Source organism: Cheilinus undulatus, linkage group 4 (genome assembly GCF_018320785.1).
Source record: "Cheilinus undulatus linkage group 4, ASM1832078v1, whole genome shotgun sequence".
NCBI classification, from domain to species: domain Eukaryota; kingdom Metazoa; phylum Chordata; class Actinopteri; order Labriformes; family Labridae; genus Cheilinus; species Cheilinus undulatus.
The window spans coordinates 45,939,796-45,962,952 of NC_054868.1; the positions used below are offsets into that span (position 1 = coordinate 45,939,796).

The 23,157-nt window shown below is 38.8% G+C and overlaps 2 protein-coding genes across 4 annotated transcripts in view; one reads left to right on the forward strand and one right to left on the reverse strand.

The window, feature by feature from the left end:
• The window catches only part of sh2d3a (SH2 domain containing 3A), a 25,222-nt gene extending 13,099 nt beyond the window's left edge, over window positions 1–12,123 (forward strand). For 2 of the 3 annotated variants that reach the window (XM_041784587.1, XM_041784589.1), the window contains exons 8-15: window positions 1,311–1,468; window positions 1,558–1,746; window positions 2,138–2,299; window positions 2,843–2,958; window positions 4,585–4,756; window positions 4,864–4,975; window positions 7,986–8,171; window positions 9,955–12,123. In XM_041784587.1, coding sequence (XP_041640521.1) covers window positions 1,311–1,468; window positions 1,558–1,746; window positions 2,138–2,299; window positions 2,843–2,958; window positions 4,585–4,756; window positions 4,864–4,975; window positions 7,986–8,171; window positions 9,955–10,148 — 1,289 coding nt within the window. In that variant the 3' untranslated portion in view covers window positions 10,149–12,123. The remainder of the gene's footprint in view (window positions 1–1,310; window positions 1,469–1,557; window positions 1,747–2,137; window positions 2,300–2,842; window positions 2,959–4,584; window positions 4,757–4,863; window positions 4,976–7,985; window positions 8,172–9,954) is intronic. The other variant, XM_041784590.1, reaches the window with a different exon arrangement.
• Window positions 11,978–23,157, reverse strand: part of trip10b (thyroid hormone receptor interactor 10b) — a 46,427-nt gene continuing 35,247 nt past the window's right edge. The window contains exons 10-14 of the mRNA XM_041784591.1: window positions 21,386–21,495; window positions 17,074–17,206; window positions 16,916–16,983; window positions 15,507–15,613; window positions 11,978–15,416 (exon numbers count right to left, since the gene is read on the reverse strand). Coding sequence (XP_041640525.1) covers window positions 15,271–15,416; window positions 15,507–15,613; window positions 16,916–16,983; window positions 17,074–17,206; window positions 21,386–21,495 — 564 coding nt within the window. The 3' untranslated portion in view covers window positions 11,978–15,270. The remainder of the gene's footprint in view (window positions 15,417–15,506; window positions 15,614–16,915; window positions 16,984–17,073; window positions 17,207–21,385; window positions 21,496–23,157) is intronic.

Genomic DNA, 23,157 nt, shown 5'->3' on the forward strand with positions numbered 1-23,157 from the left:
AAGTTTTGTGCTAACGCATCACATTTCACAGGGCTGCAATGACATGGGATGATTAGGTCATGTCCTGTGTGGATTTAAAAAGCCAGATTTCAATTTTTGTATTTAGGAAAACTGATAAAAGTTTTAACCTATTTCTCCATCATAACATTTATGCCTCTGTGCAGTGGTGTAGTGCAGGATATACACTGGTATAGAGTATACATATACATTTTGGTCCCCATAATATATAGCCTCCTCTAAATCTCCTCTGATACTCACTCTGATTGGCTAGTGCGCATTGTTGCCTTTCTGTTAAGCTGGGTAAGCCAGTTAGAGGCATACTGGGATGGGTCATTCTTTGCTCCTCTCTGGTATATCTAGGGATGCAAACAGAGCTGGCAGCCTCACTTCTATCAACTTGCTTCCCCCTATCCTGCTGCACTGAAGGTTCCCAAGAGCACAGTGGCCCCTGTAATTCTCAAATGGAAGAAGTTTGGCACAACCAGGTTTCACAGCACTAGCCCTTCATATGCGTAGATCCTTTTTTCAGAAAATCGCCCCCTTCCAAACTAATTGAATAGCCCTGTTGTACTGTATTGTAGTTTTTTAGAAGGTGTACCCTCTATAAATAGTTGTCTTTTGATACTTTATACTTCATTGTGACTCCCATGAACATAACTAGCTCTGAAATATTACATTAAAAAGAAATATGATTCATTCCAATCACACCACCACAAAAACCAAACCAGCTCTTCTTCGTGATCCACCTCTGTACTTTAACTATCCAGCAATTGTATTTCTTGTGGAGGCATATATCCACCTGGCAGTAGTTGTAGTTTTCCTGGCAGTGTAGAGAGAGATTGTCATCAAGCATTGGGCTTCAATTTTTCTAAATAAAGAGGTTGTTTTTCTGTCATTTGTGATGTCTGTTGTTTTCTTATTTTTCATGGCATTTACCTTGGGTGTGTTCTGGTAAAGCTGTCAATTTTTGCACTGATTACCGGTGTTAAAGGAGACAAAATTTCAATTTTTGAGATAAGGAAGTCAAAAGTTTTTAATTATTAGAAGCATTTCCCTTAAAGAAAAAAAGTGGTATTAAGCCAGCAGAAATATAAAGTCTATCAAATTTCTATAGGAAATATGAGGAAATTCAAGAGAAATTTAGAGATAGCTGTTATAGGACATCCTCTTTTGAGCTGTGATAAGATCCTGGTGATGGCCGGAGAAGACCTGTTATAGTTCAAGGGCAGACTTCTAGTATAAGAGTCTGAGTGAGAGATTGACAGTTGTGTCAAGGGCTGCCATTGAACATCCCACCTCTTTCACTGCAGGTGGTGGTGTAACTTTGCGAGGTTCAGACGGACAGCTGCACCCCAGAGCTCCTCCTAAACCTCTCCGGGTCTCCGCTGTCTTCCAAAACGCCGTCCCTCCCCCACCCACAGACTTAGACCATGATCCCTCCTCTTTCTACGATGAGCTGGTCGTCCAGGTAAACAAATCCTCTTAGAGTCACTTTTGTTCTGTCATCTGTTTATTGAAAAAGAGGAAAAGCTTGCTTTTGCTCTATGTTTGTGTCAGGTTCCAGAGTCCAGGAATAGAGGCCATGTGGACAGACTTCGAGCAGAGGAGAAGTGGCAGAGCCGAGCTCGCCTCACTGAGACTTCTTTTGGTTTTCTGGAGGCTCATAGAGAAGCAGCGGCACCAGAGCTGCCATTACTACCACAGAAGAAGAGGGCAGTAGAAGACTGGCATTTTGAAAAGCCACAAGTAAGTCCAAATCATAGTTTATTTTTTTGCACTGTACAGTTAAAAGACCTTTTCTGTTCTAACTAAAGTAATGGTGATTCAACCTTTAGAGATAAGCACATAAATACTAAAAAAAATTGATTTTGTTCTTCCTCTGTGGGCAGTTTTCTATTTATTATCATCTAATATAAAAGCAGAGTTTTAAAATTTGTTGCTATGTCAAATCAATTGCACAAATGTAATTTCTGCAGCCTTCTTTGTCCAGTAAAAAGCAGGCCAGAGATTTTAAAGCAATTTGCAGTTATAATAAGGCACCATGGTGAGCTGAAATCTACCGAGTATTGCAAACTACACGTTATATCACAAAGGGTCAGCTTTGCACTAATGTTATGTCTTCCCTACACAATCGAAGGTGGAGTCCGAGTCGTGCTTCCAGTTGGATCAGTTTGAGTCGCTGCTCTTACCGGAGAACAACCGACCTCTTGATCCCAACGTCCTTCTTTCCCTCAAAGAAGTCTTCAATCGCTCAAATGCAGACGCCATGGCACTGCACATGCTCAGTGTGGACTGCCAGGTAGGACATCATCAGAATTAATGTATGCTTTATTTTGTCATTTGCACCAGGGGTGGAGAGCAACTAATTACATTTACTCTGATTACTGTGATTGAGTAGTATTTTGGGGTACTTTTCCTTTTTTTTAGTACATTTTGAAATCAGTGCTTTTACTTCTACTTCTAAGTTTTAACCAGAGTAACTGTACGTTAACTGGAGTAAAATACTCGTGTATTGAAGTTTAAAAGATGATTTAGAGGACATATCCACAGAAAAAACTGTCACAGGAGTCATTTTTTGTTGTGCAATGGACCAACACTTGCTGCATCTTCATCAGAGTTAAGCAGTAGAGGTGTAAAACACTGACTGGTTGCTAAGAGTGGGAAATAAGCACACAATAAACCAATACCGTGACAGTACTCAAATATAGCGCTCTTGCTCAACCCCAGAAGTGTGAAAGTATTTACAGACTTTTTAAAACTGGTCCAAGGACACAACTTTGGGGACCACTGTTGTAAAAGATGAAACCTTGTTTGCCACTGATTGCTTGTTGTTGTTCTGCAGGTTGCACGCATCGTAGGGGTGACTGATGAACAGAAGAGGATTATGGGAGTTGAATCCGGGCTGGAGCTTGTCACTTTGCCACATGGACACCAATTACGACAGGATTTGTTAGAAAGGTGAACAGACAAAAAATGCATCTCCTAAACTCTCTTTGACAGTGTCTGGCCATGCAAATACATGTTTTTAAAGCTACAGTGCTTATAAAAAGTGTTCATCTCCTTAGATGTTTCACTCTTTCATTGATTTTATAAATCAATCATGGTCAATATAATGTGGCTTTTTAGACAAAAAACAGAACACCTCTTAATGTCAAAGTGAAAACATTTCTTAGTAATTATATAAAATTATGTAATATCAAAAAAGTGACTGCATTAATGTTTAACTCCTTCAAGTCAATATTTAATAGATGCACCTTTTGCTGCAATCACAGCATCTGGATGGGATGTGAACAGCCCTTTTAAAGTCCAGCCACAAATTCTCTACTGGACTTTGCCACTCCAGAAAATTCCTCTTGTTGTCTTTGAGCCATTTCTGTGTAGCTTTTTCTATATGTTTAGGGTCACTGTCTTGTCTCATAAATCTTCTCCCAAGTCGTACTTGGGAGTCGTACTCCTGCAGACTGAATCTGATTGTCCTCGAGGATTTGGTTTTATTTGCTGCATTCATTTTATCCTCTATCTTTACAAGCCTTCTAGGGCCGGCTGCTGAGAGGCATACCCACAGCATGATGCTGCCACTACAATGCTTCACAGTGGGGATGGTGTGTTTGTAGTAATGTGCAGTGATATACCGTCTTGTCTAAAGGCCAAAAAGCACCATTTTTGTCTCATCAGACCAAGAAACTTTCTCCCACTTGATGATGGAGTTTCCCACATGCCTTTGCCGAACTGTAGTCCAGATTTGATTTTGAGTTTTCAACATTGGCTTTCTCCTGCCACTCTCCTATAAAGCTTTGTTTGGTGAAGAACCCAACCAACATTTGTTGTATGCAGAGTCTCTACCCTCTCATCTGCTGAGGCTTATAACTCCTTCAGAGTAGTCATAGGTGTCTTGGTGGCCTCACTCACTAGTCTCCTTCTTGCATGGTCACTCAGTTTGTGAGGACGTCCTGATCTGGATACATGTGCCATATTCCTTCCATTTCTCGATGATGGATTTAACTGAACTCCTGGGGATGTTCAGTGCCTTGAACATTTTTTATATCCATCTCCTGATTTATGCTTTTCTATAACCTTTATTTAATTGACATTAAATTGAAGAAATCTGTTTTCACTTTGACATTGAAGATTTGCTTCTTTTGTCAAAAAAGCCATATTATATTAACATGATTGATTTCTAAAATCAATAAAAGGGTACAGCTGATATTTAAAGCTAATTTATGGATGGTAAATATTGGCAGAAAAGTTCATATCCGTGAATAACAATAATTCACTTCTTGAGCTAATATCTACTGATACCAATATCATGCTGATTATATTAAGCATCCCGTGTTCATGCAAGTGCTAATAGTTGATACAATTTCCAGATTATTGTCTTGTTACTGTGGATATGATTCACTAAAGCTTTATTAACATTTTTTGTTTCATAAAACTAATTATTCCATTTTGCATGCACTACAAACTTCCATTCAGCCCTTCTGTGTTATAGGGAACTTTATCAGGGTGGAAAACTGCCTCTAACAAACTCTTTATCAAATTTCCTTCCCACACACTCCTCTAATCCATTAATCTTTCATTTTGTAGGCATCATCTAATAGCTCTGGGAGTCGCGGTGGACATCCTGGGCTGCACGGGGACTGTGAGCCAGAGGGCAGCTGTTTTACATAAACTAATCTCATTGGCTCAGGCCCTAAAAGAACATGCACACGACCTCTACTCCTTCTCAGCTGTGATGAAGGCTCTGGAGATGCCTCAGGTGGTGTTATCTTCGCAAAGATAGGCTTACTCTATGCAAACTCAGGCAAAGTAGTAGTTGGATGAAGCTTTCCGGCACACTTGGTATTAATGTGCCTGTGTGTGCAGATAATGCGGCTGGAGATGACGTGGCGAGCGCTGAGAAGGAACCACACGGAGACTGCTGTATTATTTGAGAAGAAACTCAAACCATTCATGAATCAGCTGAATGATGGAGACGGTGAGTGCTGTGTTCTCAGAGACAGACACATTTCATCACATTACATTCATGGTGCATATTTTCATGCAGAATTATCATTATTATTGGTTTTATGCAAGAATTTGTCAAGCGTGTCTATTGTTACAAATTGGAAATGAAGCTCTTCTAAATGAACAGCCAAAAATAATCCAGTGCCAAAGGCTTCTGTAAAGAGTTTAGATTAAAGTAAACCCTAATCTTTCATGTCATTGTGCTGAAACAACTCAAGCTGCAGACAGAGGTATTGAGTTCACAAAGCATCAGTCAAAAAATAAGATTTATAATACAGAAATGCTGACACTGGAAAATTATGCTCATTTATACGCTCAGTAATTGTTTGGAGCTCTTTGCACAAATTACTGCATCTATGGGATGGAGTCAATCAGTCTATGGCACTACTTGGGTGTTATGAAGCCCAGGTTGCTTTGATAGCAGCCTTCAGCTCGTCTGTATTGTGGCGTCTGGTGTCTCATCTTCCTCTTGACATTTCCACGGGGATTCTCTATGGGGTTCTGGTCAGACCAGTTGGCTGGCCAAGCAAACACAGTAATACCACAGTAAGCAAACCAGTTTCTGGTAGTTTTGGTTTCACTGTGCTAAGTGCTAAGTCCTGCTGGCAAAGGAAATCAGTATCTCCACAAAGATACTAAGCAGATGGAAGCATGAAGTGCTATGCTTCTCTGATCTTCCTCCAGATTTTGGGAACTTGATTTCCAAATGAAATTCAAAATTTACTTTCATCTGAAAGTAGGACTTTGGATCACTGAGCAATGGTCCAGTTCTTTTTCTTCGTCACCCAGGTGAGGCCCTTATTACATTGTGGTTCAGGAGTGGCTTGACACCAAGAACACAACACTGTGGCCCATTTCCTGGACCTGTCTGTGTGTGGTGACTCTTGATCTACTGCCTCCTGCCTCAGTCTACTCCTTGTAAAGTTCCCCTAAATTCCTGAATCTGCTTTGTTTGACAATCCTCTGAAGGCTGAGCTCTCCCCTGTTGCTTGTGCACCTTTTCTTACCACACCTTTCCTTTCTAGTCAACTTTCTATGAATATGCTTTGATACAGAACTCTGAGAACTGCATGCCAACAGAATGACATTAATTAAGTCAGATGTAGCATAAAGGAGGAGTTGGGGTGGAGGAGGGTTGTGAAAAGCAGCTTGTAGAGGGACCAGCAAATCATAACCAGGCTAGAGCAGGTTAAATATGGCAGCTTAAGTACAATTAGCCAACGACAAGCTTAGAGTCAATCAGCTGGCCGTCAGTTGATGGGAGCTTGTATAAGAGCAGCATGTCTCCGATGTATAGTCACTCAACTCTGTGGCCCGCCTGAACTAACGCTATATGCTTGTTTTTATGAAGGATAAGAATGATTAAAAGTGGGGGATGAGGCTTATTTGAAAAACATCAGTGACCTTCAGTTTTCACATACAACAGCTACGCCGCAATCAGCACTGTAGAGCAGATATCTACTTCTTCGCCCGTCCCTAAAGCACCAACCCGCCAGAGATATGTGCCAGGTCTATCTTTAAGTGCTAGCCCCTGCCAAACCGTATTAATCCACATGGAGCAGATTGATACAAACAGCTGGAAAAACGTGCAAAGCATCTGGTCAACTTCAAAATGTACATAATGCACAGACTCCTGGCAGTAAATCATCAGTATATCAACATTACGTCTCATCCTGTGGCAGCAGTAAAAAGTCAGCAGGAGGTCAGTGGGTCATTGAACTACTATGACACCATTGAGGAAGGATTGTTGGAAACCACAGAACTTCACATGAAACTAGGCATCCTCTGTAGCAAACTTAAACCTTTTAACTTCCTAACATACTCACCCATAGTAGAAAGCAAAAAAACATGGAATCATGTCAAAATGAATGTCGATTCAACCCCCAAAAGGCAAAATAATCTGCTGTTCACCTGCGTACGTTCTGGTGTGCAAGGTTGCTCGCTTTCGTTCAGAGCAAAGCTGCTGCATGTCTGATCATGGCGCAGGTGGAGATGTGCTTCAGAAACTAATGGGTGATTGAGACTGTGTCTATGAATCTATAATCTCTTATCAATACCAAGCAGATAATGCACATTTCTACTGCAGAACTGAACACGTTTATATCTTGGATCAAAAATGACATGGTCATTGCTTTATTGGTTCACACTGTGCAGATGGGATTTTTTCTGTTACTATATCATTGTGATTTATTTACTAACTTTCCTTTACTGTCTGCCTCAGCTCCAAGTCTCTGCTGCATCTAGACTGATCCAAAGTTAGATTAAGTTAGAATTCCCATTACTGCGACTGCCATCATTGGGCTTTATGTCTCACAGAAACCCATGGGTGGTGTCACTGAGACTACATGCCATCTTTTATACAGATAATGGTCAGCCTCTAGAGAGAGTTTTCTTAAAAAGCCCAGATTGACAGCAGCATTAAACATGTTTGCAGCCTTTTGGTTACTCGCCCATTCATTTTTTAATGAGGTATAAAAACCAGCAGGTGGCTGTGGTTCAAAGGTAGTGGGTCATCTTGTAATCAATAGATCGGTGATTTAATTACAAGCTCATATGGTCAAGATGTTCATGTGTCCCTCTGCAGGATGCAGAAGCCCAGATTGCTACTGAAAGCACAGCCATCTGTGCATAATTGTGTGAATGGGATTACTGATGGGCAGCTTCGCTCTTTGCTTAGCAGTGTATGAACACACACAAAGCTTCAAACATCCAGTCTGAATAACTGAAGTCAGGATGGCTACGATCCTCTCTATACAAGTAAGAAGGATACTCTCCGAGACCTTTAAAAGACTTTGATGTGTGGCCAGTCTGCGAAACTGGAACACTTTTCCTTTAAAGTGAGTGAAGCTGTTCAGATAAAAACCACCTGTTACACCAGACAGGCTGGAATAAGTTCTGTAAAAGGAGCAGTGTCACCCAGCTCTTGAGAAGTGATTCCTGTGTAAATGTATTGAATCTTCTGTGTTTGTATATTTCTATAGACTCTGAAGTCCAGGGTCCGATAGCTGTTCCACACCTGGTTCCTCTGCTGATGGCCATGGAGGGTGATGACCCTGTGGAGAACAGTGAGCTAGGCTGTCAACTCCTCTACAACGTCCTCCAGTCAGCCCGCTGTGCAGCGCTGCACGCACAGGATTATCAGAAGCACGCTCACTCTCTGCTCACAGGTATGAGCACGCACACACAGAGATTTAATCGCTTTTGATAGAAACAGTCGTCAAGGGCAGGCATCAGGAAAGACTGTTACTCTGTTCTTATCCCTAATCTTCTTTCTGGGAGGTTTGTTTGTTCATGTAATCCAGGTTGGATTCATTTTTCCCTCCTAAATGCAAACGTCTTCCATAAAACATTTGTTTTAACCTGATAAATGTTAATTATATGAGGAAAAGGGTGGCAGGATTGAGTAAGGGCCACATAAAAGGGAATAAAACCCTGAAGTGGCAATAGGCCTATTAGAAGATTAAAGTCATGAATTTAAGAGAATAAAGACTGAATTTTCTTAGATTAAAGTTGTACATTTTAAGATTCATCTGATAAATTATGAGAGTTAAATATCAGTCACTGGTTAGATGTTTTATTTTCATGGGTAACATTAAGCCCATATAGCCTAGTAGATTTAGGGTGTCAGCTCTTTTTGAATTAGTTCTTTCAAATAGTGTTTGAAATAAACTGTACATAGTTTGAACATGTTTGATCAGCATGATTGTTACATAAACACTGCTCATGACGATAATTGCCTGTTTTAATCTTGTAAATGACTGTCGTAATCCTTCAAATTCACAACTCTTAATTTCAGTGTATCTCACAAGACTTTAATCTCTGGGCCTTAAAATCCTGCAGTAGCTCTATCCTCAGTATAATTCTGGTTTCAATCACAGAAACAAATAAAATCCAATAAAATAAAAACAAATAAAAGTAACTTAATGCAGAGTAATGCTGCCCAGTCATCTTCCATCCAAACAAGGTGCATCATGTTTGATAAAAAGCATGATTCATGTAGCCTATTGTTTTTACACTCATGTAAGACATGGAGCTTTAATTAGAATAAACGTGGACAAAGCACCTAATACGGATTGAATAAATGAATCAAAAAATGCAGAAATGAAACCAAGTTTCTTTTTCTGTAAGAGGGAGGAGATGGAGAGAAACTCTGAGTTCATGCAGTAGATATATATGAAACAGTTGATCTGCCCTGTCAGGTTAGGTGTGAAAGCTCCTGCATGAATTTAAATGCTACCTGCAAGCTGTAAAGCTTGTGTCATATTCAAAGAAAAAGATTAGAATTATTACTGTCTGGGGTTGTACTATTTATTTTTTATAAGTACTGCTTCCTTATCGCTACCAGTACTTGTTATAAAAGTCTGAACTGTTCTTAAATTTCTTTTCACCAGTGAGAAAGTTGAAGTTTGAAGATTTATTTGTGGGCTGTAATGCCTTCATGGTTAAAGCCATGCAAGAAAGGAGCCACAGGTCAGAACTAAACATGGACCACCTGTTTGGAGGCCTCTGTATGTGGGGCGTGACCTAAACACTGGCACTACGAGTGCCACTTTTGTACTAGAATTAAGAGCATTTGGAAAGGGCATCTAGTATAAGGTTCATGGTAAGGCAGTGAAAAAATGGAGCAACACCTCTGAGCTACTTCAGGCAGTGCACTGATTTCACACCTCATCATTATCCAATCACCTGACAAACACCCCACTAACCGGTGGTCTGCCTCTGCTCTGCTATTACCAGCATTACTGCACTCTTGCTTTCTCCCCAGCATCCACCTGTAGGCTCTGACACTCAAGATACACAATCACTTCTCCAATTCTTCATATGCAAGTGACACTAAATGTTTTACAACCAGTCTAGTCGGTCAGATAACTTACATTTGTGACGTTTAAAGTGAGTATTGCTCTCTGACATTGCGCTTGTGTAAGTGATTGTTTCTGATGTGTCCACCAGCAGGCTGGGAGCCGATCCCCGAGCTGCTGGAGGCTTTCCGGACAGAGTTTGCCCTGCGGCTGTTCTGGGGTCAGTCTGGAGCAACGGCTGACAGAGAGGAGCGCTATGAGAAGTTTGACAAGATACTCTGTGTCCTGTCTGATAAACTGGAGCCTGTGGAGATCACCCCACTTCAGCCTGACCCTCTAACCTGAACCTCAGGAGCGAATGATGGAATCAGCACTTTCTTCAGCAGAGGAAAATAAAAAAGGCGGTACGCAAGGCGGAGATCTCCCCCTGAGATCTCACAGACATAAAGAAAGGTTATCTTTGATAGGTGAGATACTGTCGAGAAAAGTGAAGCTTATAATGGAAAAAATTACATCTGAGCAGTGTTCTCCCTGGACAGTCCTTCGCTGGAGAGGGCTGACTTTGTTTTAGTTTCCTTTTTAACAGAAATCTGGGGATGCTTCCCCAAAAATGTGCTTACTTGTTGTTTACTTGTACAAATGTTTATTTCTGAAACTCTTGACACTTTTTTTATTGATCCACACCACCTGTTTGATACTTGAGATTCAAGAAGACCAACAAGAACATTATTAAAATTGAGTTTTTTTTGTACATAAGCTGCTGCTGTGAGGAACCACACTGGAAATTTTGTTTTATAATGCCAGCGTTTCAGATGCAATAATGTTTTTTTGTCTTTGCACCTAAATCTTTTCATAAAGAATTCTTGAAAACAAAAAAACACATCGTGGAGCGTTCTTTCTTTTTTACTTTATAACTCAAATGATACATGTAAATACATACAATTTTTAAAAATGCATCATACAAAAGAAACCCTTACATGTCTGCTAGTGCAGGAAAGAGAAAGAAAGGTAAACATATAATGGCTCAATGAGGAGATCCCTTTATAAATGTGTTTTATTATTTTTAGTTTGTGTAGAGTTGGCAGTGATAGGTTTTCTTAAAGCAGCGGTTCTCAAACCATCGTGCCTCGGGACCTCCCACCATCTCCTTAATGAGAAACTACAACCCTATTAATGAACATTTTTAGCCTCTGAGATTCATGTATAGATAGATGTTGCAGTTTGAACCTTGGATGGAGGAAAATATATGTCTGAACAAAGAAACAGAACAAAATAAAACATGTTTATAGAGCGCATCATTACAGAAGACCTTGAAAGAAATGCATTCACAGAACTGGTAGCATTTAATTTTAGTGGGCCCTAATTACCCAACAATTTTATAGTAATAAGTGTAATTATTCAGTAATTTCTCAAAAATAAGGTAGTAATTACCTAATGATAAGTTGGCATTTGACAACTCAGAAACATGGAAATGTAAGGGCAAATATTACATGATTACTAGGTATAAATCAAGTATCTACCTAGTAATAATGTAGGATTTATCAAGTAATCCTTGTGATATTGTGGCAATTTTCTGATATTAAGGTAAAATAAATAAATTGTTCAAGAATTACTCACTTTCAGTAATTTTAGGTGCTTTTTGAATGTCTTTATTCATGATTTCTTTCCCTCCCTTTGGAACAAACTCCCTAAACATATCCAATACTGCATGGACTAACCCCACTCAAATCACTGCTCAAAAACTCATCTTTTTAAACTAGATTTTAATGCGTGATTTTGATGCTGTTATTACATGCCAAAAAACCAACATGTCTTTTAATCTATTGCACAGTGTTTTTGAGTTTTGGAAAAGCGCTTTATAAATAAAATGCATCAAAACTTCCTCCATGAGGCACAGGTGGCCTAGTGGTTTAAGGTGTACCCTATGTACGTGGCAGCCCAGGTGCGAATCCAGCCTGAGGCCCTTCACCACATGGCTCTCTCAACCCTGTTTCCAACTCTATTGATAGAGGATGACAGCAGATGAAGGCCCAAAAAAGCCAAAAAATAAACCTTTGAAAAAAAAAAAAAAACCTCCCCCATATTTCCCATGCATTTTTCATAAATCTTCCCCTAAATTAAAGCGAGTCCTTTCCCCATAGTTTCATTGTAGTTTAAAGTTTTTTTTTTTTAAATGTATCCCTTCAGACATTTAGGCTAATTTGGGTATTTTCTGAATACATTCCTACGGTGGCCTGGCAGTACAATACAAAAATACAAAGCCTGAAACACTTTTATAAAGCTTCAAACAAACTGACATCAACCAAAACATTTTTACATTTCATAAAACAATTTTACATTAGCAAAATACCTAAACAAATAAAACAAATCACCGTTTAACAAAACACTTTCAAATGATTAAACACTTTTACATGAGCTGAGACAAATTAAGAAGGTGCTTCTGTTAAAGTATTTAGGAACTTGTTAATTTGTTTCAGCTTTTAAGAGATTTTCATCATTTGTTATGTTTTTGTTAAATGCAAATTTGTTTTCTTTGTAAATTGATCTTTGATTGTTAATTTATTTTGTGAAATGTTAAACACTCTTGTGTAAATTTGTTTCAAGTTTTGCAAAAATGTTTCAGACTTTTTAATTTTGAACTGCACTTCCAGGCCACCGTACATTCCTTCATTATTTGTAAATAATTTGTAGGTTATTTCTGCATATCATCCCACTAAATTAAAGTGAGCTCAATAAGTAATTTAAATGTAATTTTTAAATACCTTCCTTCATAATTTCCAGGTAAAGGGCATATATAGCTTTTAAAGGTTTTCTAGTGTTTCTGACAAAAATTAACACCTAAAAAACCCCATAGTGTTACTGGAGTCTCAAGAATCGATTATTTGCACCTCCTGCTGTATGCATGTCTATATACCCTTTTTTACTGCTTGCCCACTTAACCGAGTGGGCTGCTTTGCAGAAATTCCCAGCAAATTACTTGTGAATTATGAGGGAATGTATTCAGAAATGACCTTAAAAATCATCCTAAAATTTTGAAGAGAGGCATTAAGAAACTTCCAAAAAATTGCATTGGAATTATAGGGGAATTACCACCTAATTACCAAAGAATCGCTACAACGTTACAAGGAATTACTGGATAAATAACACATTATTATTAGGTAAATACTCTCTAAATATTACCATATTTCTGAGTTTATATTTGGTTGGTTTTTATTTGAGCTTTGTTACCCCAAAAAGATTAAAGAAATAATTCAAGATTTTAAGTAAACAGCTTAAAGGTAGCTGCTTTTATGGATTAACAGACAATCATAAAATAAATGGATGCTAAAGGCTTTCATACATCAGACTTTTGCCACCATCATAACAAACTAAGAACTGCCCCATGTCCCACTTTCTGATCCCGCCCTGCCAGTTGAGAACCACTGCTTTAAAGAGTATCTGCTGGAAGAGGAGAGTTTTTCTGTGCTAACTTTAAATCCAAGTTAAAGCATTTAAAAACATGATCTTTGCATACAAGTATGAAGTAGAAACTTGAACCCTCTGGTACAAAGTCAACAAAAGCAGCATTTTGACATTTAAATGAACAACATTACAATATTCAGAGGCTTTGGGTTATTCAGAAAGGGAGGAAGAAATGAGAGTTGTCGGGGAAATTCTGACTTTTGTGTGCATGAGACACAAAAATATTCAAAGAGAGTATTTTCATGTCTTAAAATATTTCTTAAGTGGATCTTCACACTCTTCAGATGTTAAAAGTGCATGGAAATGTTTTTAAGATGTCATTAGAGATCTTATGAGGCTCTGAATCTCAAAACTCAGATTTTTGTCTCTTTTTAATCCTGTGTCAGTTCTTTTATTGCTTTTTAAATGTTTGTGTTTGCACAGGATTACAAAGGCAAACCAGTGTAGATTTACTTTACACAGAACTTTGATCATCATTGCTATTGTGCTTTCCCTTTTTCAAAAATTGCATCTTAAATTCGCAAACTCATTCCAAAATTTCTGTGCAAATTTTGCTTTAGCTGGTACGTTGTGTATGGGGTAAAGATGTTAGGTTCACATTTTCAAGAATTCTTAAAACAAGTCTCACATGCCAGGATGAGCATGAAAATGGTTTATGCTAGCACCAGCAGCTAGGCCACTGGGCTAATCTGTGTCACCCAACTTGCACTGAATGGCGCTTTTAAGTTGAAATTTCCCTCAACTTCTTAACTGGATCAGGAAATCGTAAGCAGCACTTTATGCTTGATTTGTAAAGACTTGAGCTGTACAGCAGCACTGATGACCAAGGCTTCAACTGGGGCAGCTGCTTCAGGCATTGCATTTGCATTTATGGATAGATAGATGATAAGAAATAGATTCTTTTGATTTCCTTAGATCTCTGAGGATCTGAGTGTTTAAAAGTGTAAGAACCTTAAAACTATACCTCTTCTATTACCATTTACAATAAAGACAGGCTGCTGTAGTGGCTATTGGTGTCGGACATGCCTATTACGACATGTTTATTATCACATTTCAACACGTATCATGGTATGTATTGTATTGTGAGGCTGTGGAAAACACCCAGAAACAGATTGCAAAAATATTCTACCAGTGTGGGTGTACATATCTGTTAATACAAGGCAAACATGGCTCTCTATTCATCATTTTTCTGCCTATCAAGCCATGACACAATCATAACGTGGCCACCATGCACCAAGCATCATGAGGCCCTTCAGCTTCACCTCCTTGTCCGTTTCTTGGCTGATCCAAAGTTAGTTCGAGACAGAATTTCAGCCATCGATTGGCTTCAAAAGCCCTGTTCAGGAAGATATCGCTAAGGATTCATCCAATATTTTCTACAGTTGTAGTGAGAAACCATATGGTTACTAAAGACTACTGCGCTTATAGGGCACGCAAAAATGTGAACCTATCATTTACCATGATAGTCTATGGAGGGATCATTTATTTTCTATCCCTGTATAGTAGTGGTTTTTAATCCAGTCTAAAAAAAAAAAAATCACATTATCCTGTCAGAAAAGAGGTTTATGCAGAAGGTTGGTGTTACAAACAGAAAATGTCAGCAGGTTGTTAAAGTGGCAACAGGAAAGTCAAGTGCATGGATATACTGATGTAAAAAAACAGCATGAATATGATACATGAGACGTCACTAAACTGTGACTAAAAGTTCAGGTATACATTCAAAAGTTTGGTCCAAAAAAAGCTGAAATCTATAAAGATCAGAGAGGCCTGACGATGACTGTTTGGAGACGGACTGTGCTGCTGCCAGCAGAAATGAGGACTGTGGGATAATTGCAATCAGCCCTGATAACAAGCTCTGTAATCACTCACTTTCATCTCCCCGTACACGTCAGTGGCCGAGATAAAAGATGTAGAGAACAGCTCCAATTATCATGGATGACTTTGTATTCACCTCGGGCTGTTAACTTTCCACCACAAGCTCTAAATGTATGATTACGTGTGTGTGTTATGGGGCAACTTTGACATAGGATGAAGGTATATAGCCCTCTTCTCCACTGGCTCTGAGGACTCTCATCCATCCATCTCCTTTATCCTCCTCCATTACACTCAGCATCTCTCCCTCTGTAATGGAAATTGTGCCCTCGCTGTTGCCTGCACACAAAAACACACAAAAGGCTCACACTAAAGGCCATAATGAGAGCTGTATTTATGGAAGATCTGAGTATAAATACTGTAATGTACCCTCAAAGGTGTAGAGAGCTGTGCACTGGCCAATAGGACCTTCTACCTCGTCAAACTCGTCTTCGAATTCTGTGTAGATGTTCTGAGTGGTTTCAGATGCTACCACACTGTAAATACACAAACAGACATACATACAGACTTTAAAAAATCAAGTGTGTTTTACACACTTATTTTTAAGGGCATGAATCAATATTTTAGGAACCCCTTGTTTTGCTTTTGTTCCATTAATATTTGACAAGGAGATCAAGACCATTCTTAAAATCTGTAGAGTCAAAATAAAGCTAAAACCACACATTTCTAAGTTTATCTTAGTACAGTTACAGGGTCAGTTACTAAATCTGACCCTAAAAGGTGCAGTAAGTAGATTTTTCATGCTAAAATGTCAACATCTATTCAACTACTCCTACATCATAAATCCAACAAAGTTGACAACTTAAATTACCTCAAATATTTCCAACAGTTTTCAAATCCAGAAAAAATCTAGATTTTCATCATAACCACCTGAATCTTGAAATTGCAAATGTAAAGGCACTGCCATGTCAGACTGCTACATAAGGAGACGAGGACTGTTACTAGAAGCTGCCCTTCTGTTGCTGTATCTTATACATTTTGTCCAGCACACAATGCCAGAGAGCATCTAGGCTGATTAAACTTATTTCTAATATCCTGATGGCATGTAATCGATGCCATCAGGATATAAAAAGCAACCTTTTTTCTGGTACTTGTATGCTTTCAGGACTCAAAAATAATCAGCCTAGGCTGAGTGGTGTGTGGGGGCTGAATATTTAAAAAGAAAATTAAAAAAAAAAAAAAAAAAAAAGAGTGGCTGAAATGTTCAATTGCTAGAAGGGGGCGCTGTGATAAAACAATGATTATGATGTATGAATGTATTCAGGATCAATGTGTGATCATCCCTATGAAGTTTGGGCCCCTGTCACAGCCCTGATCTAAGGTGAAAACTCACACTTCACACTCCTTTAGATCTCCAGGTTGTCTAGTATGAGCAAAAAAATCTGGAGTCAATCGGATGAAATCCCTCAGATTAGTTCATTAAAATATGAAACTTATTAAATCCCCCAAAACCCCAAGAGACTTTTTTTTTTCTCATCTTGTCACGATACATACGTGTACCAATTTTCATGCACATAGCTCTTACCCAGTCCCCTATCTCATACTTGGGGCCCAAGCAACTCTTCTGCCAGAATAATGATGCATACAGATATAACAGGGTCCTCACCAACTCTGTGTTTTGGCCCTTAATATTTGAGATAATGTTGGTACTTTACTAAAAATACACAAAAGAGTAGTCATTTTTTTAAATAATGTGGACATTTTAGTGAGAGAATTCCATACACTGTGCCCTAAGTACATTTTCCAGTATCTGACCCCACTTTAAAAACAGGTCTTACCTATTTTGAGAGTTATTGTTGATGGTGTTTGAAGGATCTTCTCCTCCCACTGCTTCTAAGAGCCACGTCTGTAACAAAGCAGTAACACACATAACACCCTTTCACATATAAGGTAACCTGATCCATACACTTTAACCGTGTGTATATGTGTTGTTGACCTCATATTTGGCGAGCTCCCCCCTCAGGCGGCCGATGTTTTGGGCAGTTTCTGTGATCTGTGGCTCCAGACTGGAGGGGTCTCCCATCTGTGGATTCTGCTCATACACACCCTTCATCTTCTCAAGAGCTTCACTGAGGTCAACCAGAGGGGAAACGTGTTATTGTTTTTTAAAAAGAAGCACTCATTAAGGAAGTTTGCAGTCAAGCTCTTCCTTACCAAAGTGGGAAAATATTTCGTTCACAGACCTGGCGTAAAACACACGAGTATTGTCATGTAGCAGAAACAGGAAAAGGGTCTTCCTCAAACTGTTACCACCAAATTAGGAACGCACTATTGTTCCCTGGCTGAAACTGAGAGCCTGAACCCCCAGCATTTAACATTCCCAGACCATAAGAACACAAACAGAAGTATTTAACATGGAGTGTATCTTTTATAAAATTTATCTGCTGACTAAAAAAAGGGAGTCTTGCCTTTTTTTTGCAGACACAAAACTAAAAAAAAATGTCATCAACGACATCACAATATAGAGGAATACCATTATATTACTATGATTTCATAGGAAATAAGACTGAATCTGTATTTTCATCCTTGAAAATGAACCATATTTACATGTTATTGATGTTTCTCATTGTACCAGGTTTGTATCAGTCAATTGAAGTACATCACATGCACAAGTAATGAGGAAATGGTCCGGTGAGACACTGATCCATGCATCCATTATCTATACTGCTTCTCCCAACACACTAAAAATCAAGGTTTTTCTCTGTCTTTAACTTCAAATTGGTTGCTGCTCCTGCAGCCATGAATATTTAAACTTACAGAGGAATGCTTTGGGTGCTTTAAAGCAGAGGTCACCAGCCAGTAGATCACGATCTACTGGTAGATCACTGAGAGATTTTAAATATGACTATGATAGTCCTTCAACCATTCAGTTTTAGCAGTTACAGACTGGGATCAAAGGAAGGCTGTGCCATTTGTAGTGGAACAGCCCTATTTTTCAAAACACCAATCTAATTGGTGACAAAAAGCTTGGGCAAATTCTTAAAGACTGACTAGAACAGAGAAATGAGTAACACAGAGCCTCTAAACCACATCTACAGTCCCTGTATGCAGACAGTGACTGAACACAGTCTGATAGGATTTTAGCAGTTGGAGTTAAATGATATGCTCCACTGAATGGTACCATTCTGCATTAAACAAGGAAATTATATAATAATAAAAACTGTTTGATTCCATGTTAGCACTACTAGCTGTGGCAGCACCATTGCCAGCTACTCTGGTGGCCAGAACTTGAGTAATTTGCCAAATTAACCCATTGCTTTAGCAGATTTCTTGAACTCTGCCCTTCATTTTTCTCTCTGCTCTTCCCTTCAGTTCTTCAGTAATCCTGATTCATCTTCTTTATGTCCAGTGTTGCCGTGTCAATATTAGAATTGTCCTCATTTGACCTTTTCATCTTCTCTAGCACGAGGGAACGCAGACAAAATATTTTTACTAAAACATAAATTTAGGCAGGCAGCACAGTGGCTCTGTGGTTAGCACTGTAGCCTCACAGAAAGAAGGGTTCTTGTTCAAATCCTAGTCAGACAGGGCCTTTCAGTGCAGAGTTTGCACGTTTCACATGCATGCATGGGTTCTCTCTTGGCACTCTGGCCCACAGACCAGACATGCTTTGTAGGTCATTAACTGCTGACTCTAAATTGCCCATAGGTGTGACTGCTTGTTTGTCTCTGGATGTCAGTCCTGGGATCTGCTTCAGCCAACCCATTTGGGATAAGCAGTGTAGATAATTGATGAATAATCTTATTCGTAATAATACCATTTTTCTTCTGTGAGGAAGAATAATGAGGAATTCTGAGCATCCCAAAAGGCCCATAGTTGGGCAGCCCTTCTGGCATTTGCCAGATGGCCAGTTTGTCACTGGTTTTCAGTGTGAGCATGATAGACTGTTCAAAATGTGTTTTATACTAGCAGACACAACTTAATACTTAATACTGTGGCTTCATGTAAGAAGGAGGTTTGAAATATTCATGAGTTTTCATGGAATTAGGCCACATAGGTTAGAAAATGCTAACATAAATAATAAAGAAATCATCCATACAATTTCTAACAAATTGATTACTTTTAGAAATAGTTAAGTACATAAAAATAAACCTCATAAGACTAAGTCCAGAAAAAATCCTTGAACAATGTGTTCCACTACTTCCTCTTTAATCAGTTAAAAGAATGGGGACTATCTTAACAATAGGTGATATAGATTAATATTAACTGAAAAGTAAACATCAGTCATTCTTTTTACAGTGAATTTAGGTAGGTAGCTCTAGTTTTTGACATTTTTGTGGATCCTCAGTTGGAAAAGGTTGATAAACACTGATTTTAAGAGCTATAAGATCACCAATGATATGCCAAGAGGGGCTAAATCTAGACTGTTCAAACAATTTTAATGAATTCAGACATGAAAACAGGCTAATACTCTATAATTGCTTTATTTTATTCACAGACATTGTAAATAAATCTGTTTTCAGGGTTTTGGGTGCTTGTAATCAGAGCTTTATAATAACTTTTTAACTCACCAGCCACTGTATGTTGTAGTTTTCTAAATATGATTAAGCTTGACCCTGGCATGTTGAAATTTTACTTGAATTAGATCTGCAATCCTTTGAAATGTAAATGAACACTGTACTTCTTTAAAGTATTTTGTCTCTACCACCTTGGATAAAAGAACAAACTGATAAAGTTTTTGGTCTAACATCAAGTGGGCACAAAACTTTGCATTTGTTTCGGGTTAAATTACCCCCCGTGTGTTTAAAATGGCCTCATCTATCACCGTAACAGTGTTCACAAACACTGGTACTAACAGCAAAGCACAGTAAAGTGCAGGATGTATCACTGATAAATTCAGCCCACTAAAGAGGCTCGAGGGGCGGGTTGGCGGGTGTTAATGTGAAGCCCTGCTGGGGGAAGTGGATGATTATTTATACATTGACTGGTATTTCAATACAGTTTTCTAATATACTTGATAATCCTTGATAAGAAATGTGGATTTATGCTTAGTTAATGAGAGACATACAACCGGCCCTTAGAGGTGCATTTATAAAAAAATAAAAAATAAAAAAAAAGGATAGAGAGAGAGGGTGGCACAAATGGGACTTCCCTGAGCTGACAGGTGTGTGGTACCTAGTTTTGCTGATGTTTCAAATACATGGGCAAGGCTTGGGCATTGAACAGGCTGAGTGCATCTGGCACTATGTTGTTCCTAGAGCACCTTGCATTCTTCGTACAGGATGGAAATAAAGTAATGCAGAGTCTCCTCCTCCTTAGCGTTAGACTTTGGGATGATCCTGATATCCAGCCGATATTACCACTGGTAGATGTCTCTATAACCATGCGTAGATCGTACTCATCATGGCGCCCATGTCCAGAGCAGTAATGACATTGTACTGCTTAAAGCCATCTTCACCATCTTCAATTTGATGGTGGGGCTTATAGAAGTCATCCTGATGGACCTCACAACAGCTGGGCAGGTTTTTGATCAGTCTGTTGATAAGAATGGTTTTCCCTCAATTGGCTACGCCGCTGATGCCGATGATGTGCTTCATGATTTCAGAGCTTGTTAGAAAGTCACAGAGGGTTTAAAACATCAACAAAACCGGTAAGGGATTGAAATGATCAGACAGGGAGGAAGCTGAAAAAGAGAAGGTTGCAGCAGGAAACGTCATTTACTCGATTTCTCCATGGCACTTGAGTTGAGGGTGGAAAGGTAAGAGCAGGGACAGAGGTGTCGCTCGGACATGGTGTTCCACTGAGAAAGAACTGCCTGCTCTCTGCTACACATTGCCTACTTTCATATTTTGGTCCATACTGAAAACTTGTACTAGCAATCCCTCGACTTCCCAACCCAAGTTTCAGGCTGAGCTGTAGATGCACTCCAATCCTGACTCATTTATTTGTATCCTAAGAGCTGCATAAGTACAAACAGCCAAAGAAACAGTCCTAATTTACTTAGTGACAAGTCTTTTGTTTTTGCTTTCTAAATGGTCCACATTTTTTCAGATATCACAACAAACAAGTTCTGTTATCTGAGGATTATTATATTTAAGATGTCAGAAAAAGTAACTGAATCTAACTTTTGACAAGAAAATCAGCATTATTGCCTCAAATGTTCTGACTTTTAGATAAATAACGATCTTAAAAAACCAAACAGGAATGACCGTGTATAATAAAAATAAAAAAATAGACTAAATCAATATCTGGATGAATGTTTGCTCAGTTTTTCCTTTATAATGCTGTTGATTTTTTCATATTTTCACCTCTGATCCAGTGCCTTCTGCAGCTCTTTGGTGATTTCATCGATCTTCGCCTGCAGCCTCTTCTTCCTCTGCTCTGGAGGAAGGTGAGAGAAATCCTCGGCAGCTGGTGGCTTCACACAAAGACACACAAATTCACACAAAACACGCTCAGAATAAGCATTATGTACACAACAACCTTATCAGTAAGCACCACCAGATGTCACTCCTCCCTCTCTCTGTCTGTCTCTCCCTCCCTCCGATAATAAGACGTCTACAGAGAGCTTATTAGCCAAAGAAACCTCACAAAAGAGAACCATCCAATTATTTTGTGTCAAGGTAACAATCCCCCTTTTTGAAGGAGGGATGGATATGATGGGTAAACAAAGAAATTACAGAGAAAGAGAGATAGGAGTATGACTGACATTCCATAATAATACCAGTGAATTTAATCAGTAATGTTATGGATCAGTGCAAACTATTTGATCAAAACAAAAGAACTGATTAAAATCTTAACCTTGTGATGCCACACCAACATAAATTCAGGTAGATGAAAAAAATCTAACCAACCCATACAAAAGAACAGCAAAAAATTCCAATTACTGAGAGAAAATGGGATGCTTCAAAACAAACCAATTTTCAGTCTCTGATTTAAAGAGACATCTTAAAGCTCCTGTGAGGAATCTGAAGAGGGTAATTCAACAGTATGAAAATAATAGTAATACTTTTATATGCTTATAGAAGCAAACTAAACCATGGCTGCACCTGTTAATTATTGAATTCAGGTGTTTCAATCGCACCGTTGCCACAGGTGTATAAAATCAAGCATCCAGCCATGCAGGCTCTATCTGCAAACATCTGTGATACAAAATGTGTCTAAAGAGCTCAGTGACTTTAAGCACGGTGCTGTGATGGATGCCACCTTTGCAATATGAAGATTTGTGAAATTTTATCCCTGCTAGTTATTCCACAGTCAACTGTAAGTGATGTTATTAGAAAGTGGAAGCATTTAGGAACAACAGCAACTCAGCCACGATGCAAAAACAAACAAACAAACAAAAAAAAACGTAAAATTATAGAGCGGGGCACTACATACAAGACCAAATCAGTCAGCGATGTTACCCTATTCTATCCACAGGGGCCGCCAAAATCAACACAAATGGAAAGTTCCTCACAGGGGTGCTGTATTTTTGTTCCAACTGAGACAAACTTGTACAAGAATGAAGAAAACAAGACCAAGATTACACCAAGAGGGCAAAATAAAGGGACATCTTCAGGGTAGAACTAACATTTTATCAGAGGAAATGTTGCCCTTAATGCAAACTTTCATTTTTAGTTTTTTGCAAAATGAAAAAAAAATCTTGAAACAAAACAATTTGTTTGGGTTCTGGGTGCAGTTTCAGTGACATTACTACCCAAATTGGATGGTCACAGCTCTGCTGCCAAATGAAACGCATGTTTGATAATGTTTGCATTTGCAAAATCAGAGCAGTGCTCATAAAATTTGAATTCTATATCAGCATGGCATCACAGACTAAAAACTTACCTCATTTTTATCTAGTCTGAATAGAAAAAACACTATAACTCCTGCCCCTTTTCATAGGAGAGATTCATCTGAGTAATTGTAAACAGGTCATCTTGTAGCACTGACTTGTAGTGGGGATTACCTGCTCTTTAAGCAGACTGTATTACACCTAGCTGTGGTTAGAGCCAGTTGAGGTAATGTGAAACCTGGACACACCTGCATTTGAATGGCACATTTTTGCAGTCAAATGACAGAGCCCACATGAAGTGGA